At 50.6% G+C, this 8,331-nt stretch overlaps 1 protein-coding gene across 1 annotated transcript; it reads right to left on the minus strand.

The window, feature by feature from the left end:
* Window positions 1-563: 563 nt before the first annotated feature.
* On the minus strand, window positions 564-7,015 carry SEC13 (SEC13 homolog, nuclear pore and COPII coat complex component). The gene is made up of 9 exons (XM_040408379.1): window positions 6,903-7,015; window positions 5,868-5,912; window positions 2,441-2,556; window positions 2,203-2,354; window positions 1,992-2,125; window positions 1,594-1,727; window positions 1,336-1,456; window positions 1,108-1,254; window positions 564-1,030 (listed from the first exon to the last, which is right to left on the minus strand). Exons 1-9 carry the CDS (start codon window positions 6,903-6,905, stop codon window positions 920-922), a joined length of 963 nt encoding a protein of 320 aa, XP_040264313.1. The 5' UTR covers window positions 6,906-7,015; the 3' UTR covers window positions 564-919.
* Window positions 7,016-8,331: the final 1,316 nt, after the last annotated feature.

The raw sequence follows: 8,331 nt of genomic DNA on the forward strand, positions 1-8,331 counted from the left end.
GGCCCTGTCAGTAATTCAAAAATCGCGCGCCTCTGGTCATTCGGCGCAGGCGCTCTGAGATGAGGAGGCTCGTCTCCTCAGCACTCCCTCAGTGCGCCTGCGCCGATGACGTCTTCTCTTTCGGTGATGTCATCGGCGCACTGAGGAGACGAGCCTCCTCATCTCAGAGCGCCTGCGCCGAATGACGCGAGATTTTTGAATTACTGACAGGGCCGGCCGGAGGAGGAGATCACGGCTGGCCCTGTCAATCAACACGGCGAGGGGGCGGATTTCTGCAGCAGCTACCAGCAAGTAGACGCCCTACTTGCTGGTAGAGACTGGATTTACATATTATAAAAGTTCGTTTTATAAAGAATCGGCTGCATGAAAGTAAGTAAGAGCATTATATTCTCCTATATCGCACTATGAGGAATCTAACTATCCAACAAAAAAAAAATGAGTTTTGCGGGGTGACAGAAACCCTTTAACACTACACATGTAGTCAAGCAGTGGTCACCTTTAAAGTAAGTCAGGCGTTGCTAAGCAACCTGGAGGCAGCGCGGCTTCAGAAATGATTAAGCTCCTTGTGAGTTTTAGCACAAAAAGTAATAACTGAATATTTTATTCCAAGGATTTAACAATTTACAAATAAAGAGCAAAATGGATAAAACTTTATAAAAGGAAACATTTCTGGGGAGGATGGGGGTCATGATCGCTGGGATGCACCGAGGTCACGGCTCGTTCTGACCAAATATCGAGTGGGAAACAGAAGGGAAAACTGCGCAGCAATTGATAAATGCCCCAAAAATCTGATCTCGGGGAGGGAGGGCGGAGTCTGCAGTTCCACTTGGCCATGAAGGAGTTAATAAGTATCACTGTCCTCCTGAGATTCGCCCTGACAGAGCAGGGGATGGGAATTCATGGTCCGGGTGCAGGGAGGTCACTGCTCGTTCTGGTGTCCGTCTGTCACCGCAGACACGACCCCCTGTCCCTTGTTTACATCGCTGATCAGCGCCCACTGGCCGTCCACGGACTCCTTCCACAGGGTCACCTTAAGACAGGACGATAGAAGGGGTTAATATACAGAGCACCGGGACCATCATCCATGTGTGTGCCCCTCCCCCATACCTTGTTGTCGCCCCCAGACACGGCCAGGATGTTGGCGGTGATGGACCAGCTCACGTGCCACACCACGTCATTAAATTTGTGCAGCAGTTTGGGGGTCCAGCTGTTACTGGTCGGGTCGTCACAGGTCCATATGTAAACTCTGCCGTCCTGCAAGAACATATCAGCGGCTCAGGACATGACACGCACACGTCTCTGCTACACCATGGACCGGCTTCCCTCCAATGTTACCTGAGAACAACTGGCAATGGTGCTGGTGGGGAGACCGATAGACGGCGCCCAGGCCACATCCCGCACCCAGTCACTGTGCGCCTCCAGCTTCTGATCTTCTTTCCACTGGCCGTCCTCCTCCCTGCAGAGACAAGCAGAAGCCACATGATGGCGGCGGTGCGATCAGGGACCCCCATACTATGGGGGACCTCACAGCAACACGTGGTAAGAAATGCCACGTGGCACGGTGCTCTTAGTATTCCCTGGCTCGTCACTGACCTCCAGATTTTCACAAGGTTGTCGCATCCACCGGAGACGAATCTCTTGATGTAGTTTGGCCTCTGTCCAGATGGCTGATCCACTAAACTGCCCGGGACGACAGAAGGAGCCCAGCTGACCGCGTTACACCCAATCTAAAGAGGGGACACGGGTCAATATATGCCATGCTGCAGCAACCTTCACTAGTTGTGAAACTACAACTCCCAACATGCCCCTTTTACTTATATGGGAGCTCCAAGAACAGCTTAGCAAGCGTTTATGCTGGGAGATGTAGTTTCACAACAGCTGGACTGCTGAAGGTTGCCGTGCTCTAGTGGTGATTATTTATTTCAAACAGCTCCTCCTACTGGTTCCTCACGGGACTGCCTCAACAGTTTGTCCCATTTACTGGCGCTTACCGTGTGTGCGTTGCTGATCTTTTTGACATCCCAGGGACCGTCCCCCGTGTAGGTGAGGAGAGAAATGGCGCCATCGGAACTGCCACAGGCCAACATCAGGCCAAAGTCGTGAGGAGCCCAGCACACGGAATTCACTGCACCAGAAACAAGAGGGGAGGGTAAGCAAGAAGCCCAGACTGCGGGACTACTACCACCCCCAGACAGTAATCACCTGAGGAGTCGTGGCCGGTGTACTCATACGTCTTGTCCCAGGTCCCGTTTTCTTCTTTCCATATAATGACCTTCCTGTCATAGGAGCAGGAGGCCAGGATGTTACCGAACATGGGATGGGCCCAGGCTACCTGCCAGACCGGCCCCTCGTGTCTGCAAGACAAAACCAAACCTTAGAAGGGCGCAGCACTGGCTCCATGTCAGACCACGGTCATCAAGAGCCTCCAGGCCCGACTCACCCCCGCAGATCAGCAATCAGTATCTGACCGCCATTCTTCACGTCGAAGATCTTAACGGATCTGTCAGAGGAGCAGGTGGCGAGACGCGTGCCGTAGTAATCCATCTGAGCATCGTGCTGGGAAGACAAGCAGAGAACATCCTTATCACGCACCTGGGAGCCACATTAAAGGGGGACACCAGAAACAACAAGGCAGCAATGTCAGATCGGCGGGTTCTGACTACCAGTGGCCTGTACTGGAGACCCCCTTACACCTTCTCTGACCACCAATGATGGCCTGTACTGGAGACCCCCGTACCCCTTCTCTGACCACCAATGATGACCAGTACTGGAGACCCCCTTACACCTTCTCTGACCACCAATGATGACCAGTACTGGAGACCCCCTTACACCTTCTCTGACCACCAATGATGGCAACTACTGGAGACCCCTGTACACCAATGATGGCCTGTACTGGAGACCCCCGTACCCCTTCTCTGACCACCAATGATGGCCTGTACTGGAGACCCCTGTACACCAATGATGGCCTGTACTGGAGACCCCCGTACCCCTTCTCTGACCACCAATGATGGCCTGTACTGGAGACCCCCTTACACCTTCTCTGACCACCAATGATGGCCTGTACTGGAGACCCCCTTACACCTTCTCTGACCACCAATGATGGCCTGTACTGGAGACCCCCAAACCCCTTCTCTGACCACCAATGATGGCCTGTACTAGAGACCCCCTTACACCTTCTTTGACCACCAATGATGACCTGTACTCGAGACCCCCTTACACCTTCTCTGACCACCAATTATGGCCTGTACTGGAGACCCCCAGATCCCTTCTTTGACCACCATTGATGGCCTGTACTGTAGGGCTGCAGTAAACAATTATTTCAGTAATCGAGTATTCTATCGATTATTATTTACGATTAATAGAGTAATCTAATAAGAAAAAAATGAATTAATAGACTGTTTTCTTTCATAAAAAATCTGTCCCCAACACCCTTCGTTCCCCACTATGCGATCAGCCCAAGTGCATCAGTTCCCCCCAGTGCAATCAGCTTTCCCCCACCCCAGAGCTATCATTTGCCCCCCCCCCCCCCTTGTGCCATCAGCTCCCCCCTTGCGCCATTAGCTTTACCCCCCCTTGAGCTATCATCTCTCACCCCATTGTGCCATCAGCCCAGTAATCATTTCAGCCCTACTGTACTGGAGACCCCCTTACACCTTCTCTGACCACCAATGATGACCTGTACTGGAGACCCCCGTACCCCTTCTCTGACCACCAATGATGGTCAACTACTGGAGAAGTTAGAACTGCAATTCCCTCATATCATTGAGCACCCACCATCAGGATCAACCCTATTAAACCAGGTATACGTCATAGTAGGGTTGATACTGCTGATTAAAATGAAGCCTGTCTTGTGAAAATCAGTTGTGCAGATCCTGAAAAAAAATAGACTTAATGATTTATGCAAATGAGGGCATCAGTGCACCAAGGGGCAGGGCCTATTCAGTTAGTGCGCTGAAGTCCTCATTTGCATAGAGAATAAAAGTCTTTTCTTGCCACAACTGATTTTTACAAGACTGCCATCATTGTATACAGCAGAATCAACCCTACCAGAAAGTGTGCAGGGTTAGATAGGGTTGATCCTGCCAACAGGGGCTCTTTAAAGGCTATGGACACATTTGCTTCTTAAATGCAAAATTAAGCAACTTTATAAACTGCCTAATTTAAAACTTCCTACCATGTGGCTGCTGCAGAGTGTGTGTCAGTCCTTCTCCTAGCTGGCGGTGCTGCTGAATCTGACCGCACACTGCTCCGGGTTCTCTGTGCTCTCACGTTCTCGCAGTGTTATAGGCAGCATCACACCAGACGATTCTGCCGGCAATTGTCAGGAGGGAAGCATTTCTCCCCGGCAATCGCCTGCTCGCTAGCAGAGGAGACCACTGCTATTAAACATGCAGCGATCTCCTCCACAGCCATCGTCTAGTTGTTTGCCGGCAGCAGATAGTGATTAGACAGCACAATCTGCCGCCGTTTGCTCATTCATCAGGTAATTGGCGGCAATATTAGACTGCAAGATCATCGCTAACGAGCGTTACCATGAATGCTTGTTATCGATCATCTTGGAGAAAATCTGCCAGTGTAATACAGGCTTTAGGGCTCTTTCACACTTGCGTTCTTTTCTTCCGGCATAGAGTTCCGTCGTCGGGGCTCTATGCCGGAAGAATCCTGATCAGGATTATCCCAATGCATTCTGAATGGAGAGAAATCCGTTCAGGATGCATCAGGATGTCTTCAGTTCCGGACCGGAACGTTTTTTGGCCGGAAAAAATACCGCAGCATGCTGCGCTTTTTGCTCCGGCCAAAAATCCTGAACACTTGCCGCAAGGCCGGATCCGGAATTAATGACCATTGAAAGGGATTAATCCGGATCCGGCCTTAAGCTAAACGTCGTTTCGGCGCATTGCTGGATCCGACGTTTAGCTTTTTCTGGATGGTTACCATGGCTGCCGGGACCCTAAAGTCCTGGCAGCCATGGTAAAGTGTAGTGGGGAGCGGGGGAGCAGTGTACTTACCGTCCGTGCGGCTCCCCGGGCGCTCCAGAGTGACATCAGGGCGCCCCAAGCGCATGGGGCACTCTGACGTCATTCTGGGAGCCCCGGGAGCCGCACGGACTGTAAGTATACTGCTCCCCCGCTCCCCACTACTACTATGGCAACCAGGACTTTAATAGCGTCCTGGCTGCCATAGTAACACTGAAAGCATTTTGAAGACGGATCCGTCTTCAAATGCTTTCAGTTCACTTGCGTTTTTCCGGATTCGGCGGGCACCTCCGGCAAATGGAGTGCACGCCGGATCCGGACAACGCAAGTGTGAAAGAGCCCTTAGAGACAGCAGCAGGGAGGGGGAGGAAGTTGTACATGGCAGATAACACAGACTATAGATAGGGAGAACACGCACAAGGCAGTCTGCAGGGGGCGAGTCACATCGGCTGTGTGCAAAGCAGAGCAACAACGGCAGACTCTGCAGGGGGATCACACAGCGTCAGGACAAGTGGGCAGAGAGCTGGAGAAGGAGAAATCAGTCCAATAATGAAGCTGTGTGGAGTCAGGAGAATTAGTGAAGGCAGCAGCATCCTGGACACACAGACCTCGTATCACTGGGAGGGACGAGGCTACACGAGAAACGTCAGACATTAAGAGCAGGTTGTAAACTGAATATCAGGGGTCTGAGAATGAAGGAATGACGGCTGCAGCCTGAAACACGTAACCACTAGCGTGTGTGAGATCACTCCTTCCGTGTCACAGGCACGGCCTTCAGATTACACGCTAGTGTTTGATCTGGCAGCCGATCGCTGCTCACGTTTCGTGTACACCGCGCCAAATCTCTGCAGGAAGGTAAATGTCAGATAAGAGGCCGGATCCTGCACTCACAATCATATCCTCGTGGGACGTGTCCACTGTGTTGATGACTGAAACCTGAAAGAGAAGGGTCACAGGTCAGAGCGCGGCAAGATAAAGGTCACAGGTCAGAGCGCGGCAAGATAAAGGACTTTGTCTCCCATACTTTATACTGCAGCTCTACTCCATAGAAACTGCTTTGATCAGGGACCACAGCCTAGCTACATTGTCTGTGGGGATTATGACAGTCATCTCCTGTGTAATCAAAGCCTTACAGTATGGTTCATACCCTGCACCATGCTTTATACTGCAGCTCTGCTTATTTACTGAGCTTGGCTGCTGAACGGAGAGCGGATTTTTATTCTCGCAAAGACAAACACAGAAATATCACAACACCAGGAACCGAGCAGGATTTAGCTAATTCCCATGCACATGTATTGCACTGTAAATTGCTGCAGTCCTATGTAACACCACAGATAACACAGGGATACCTCTCTGAGTACAGATAATGTAGATGTCACCTGCAGTCCTATGTAACACCACAGATAACACAGTGATACCTCTGAGTACAGATAATGTAGTAGATGTCACCTGCAGTCCTATGTAACACCACAGATAACATGATAACTCTCTGAGTACAGATAATGTAGATGTCACCTGCAGTCCTATGTAACACCACAGATAACACAGTGATACCTCTCTGAGTACAGATGATGTAGTAGATGTCACCTGCAGTCCTATGTAACACCACAGATAACACAGTGATACCTCTCTGAGTACAGATAATGTAGTAGATGTCACCTGCAGTCCTATGTAACACCACAGATAACACAGTGATACCTCTCTGAGTACAGATAATGTAGTAGTCACCTGCAGTCCTATCCCACAGATAACACACTGGTAACTCAGCTCAGCTACATCTGTATGGACTATACATACGATCCATTCATTTGTTAGCCCCCTGAGGGCTGTGGCCCTAACATTAGGTGCAGGGCCCTTCAGCTCCCACCCCGGACCGGCCGGCGGGTGACAGGGCGGCTCCGCGGGCGCTCGGGCTGCCGTACTGACCATGGTGTCCGCTCCCGGCCTGTGCGCTCTTCCTCGCAGACGTGGCAGCTCCCGGCTGCTCCTCCTGTGGACTCCTAGCAGCCTGTACTTCCGGGGGTGCAGAGCAGACTTCCGGTCCGGGAGGGTAATTTCTACCAGTCACAAGGGTTCCGCATTAGATCTGTGCACATCTACAAATGTCACCTGTCAGTGAATGGAACTTGTCTGCAGCACATATGTGGGTTAGGAGCTGAGGTCACACATTATCCCTCACAACACTGAGCGATTTATCCAAAATTCCCCCAGTCCCCCCTTGTGGCTGACATGTCACCCCCGCCTTAGAAAAAGAAGACCTGGAAGCTCGTTGGTTGCTATGGGCAACTGCACCGGTGATGGCGTAGTACTGGAATACAGGGCGCCATGGGTGGTACAGCGGCAGACCCCGGGGTGTACCTACCGCTATATCAGCAGCAAAAGTACCGCAGAGTCTGTACCGCCAACAGCTACGAGGACCGCGCACGACTGGCACTTCAGGGGTTAATCATAGAGAGATAGATACAGCAGACAGTATCACACAGGATAGGATTAGATACACAGCTCAGAAGACAGTATCACACAGGATAGGATTAGATACACAGCTCAGCAGACTGTATCACACAGGATAGGATTAGATACACAGCTCAGCAGACTGTATCACACAGGATAGGATTAGATACACAGCTCAGAAGACAGTATCACACAGGGTAGGATTAGATACACAGCTCAGCAGACAGTATCACACAGGATAGGATTAGATACACAGCTCAGCAGACAGTATCACACAGGAGAGGATTAGATACAGAGCTCAGCAGACAGTATCACACAGGATAGGATTAGATACACAGCTCAGCAGACAGTATCACACAGGACAGGATTAGATACACAGCTCAGCAGACAGTATCACACAGGAGAGGATTAGATACAGAGCTCAGCAGACAGTATCACACAGGAGAGGATTAGATACAGAGCTCAGCAGACAGTATCACACAGGATAGGATTAGATACACAGCTCAGCAGACAGTATCACACAGGATAGGATTAGATACACAGCTCAGCAGACAGTATCACACAGGATAGGATTAGATACACAGCTCAGCAGACAGTATCACACAGGAGAGGATTAGATACAGAGCTCAGCAGACAGTATCACACAGGATAGGATTAGATACACAGCTCAGCAGACAGTATCACACATGACAGGATTAGATACAGGTGCTCAGCAGACAGTATCACACAGGATAGGATTAGATACACAGCTCAGCAGACAGTATCACACAGGATAGGATTAGATACACAGCTCAGCAGACAGTATCACACAGGAGAGGATTAGATACAGAGCTCAGCAGACAGTATCACACAGGATAGGATTAGATACACAGCTCAGCAGACTGTATCACACAGGATAGGATTA

Source organism: Bufo bufo, chromosome 9 (genome assembly GCF_905171765.1).
Source record: "Bufo bufo chromosome 9, aBufBuf1.1, whole genome shotgun sequence".
Lineage (NCBI taxonomy): Eukaryota > Metazoa > Chordata > Amphibia > Anura > Bufonidae > Bufo > Bufo bufo.

What these genes read in the sequence shown, in the direction of transcription:
- SEC13 (XM_040408379.1), bottom strand. An exon ending in CGTCCCACGAGGATATGATT is followed by an intron (nt 2,557 to 5,867) that starts GTGAGTGCAGGA and finishes TTGTCTTCCCAG; the next exon opens with CACGATGCTCAGATGGATTA. An exon ending in CCATTGCCAGTTGTTCTCAG is followed by an intron (nt 1,255 to 1,335) that starts GTAACATTGGAG and finishes ATGTTCTTGCAG; the next exon opens with GACGGCAGAGTTTACATATG.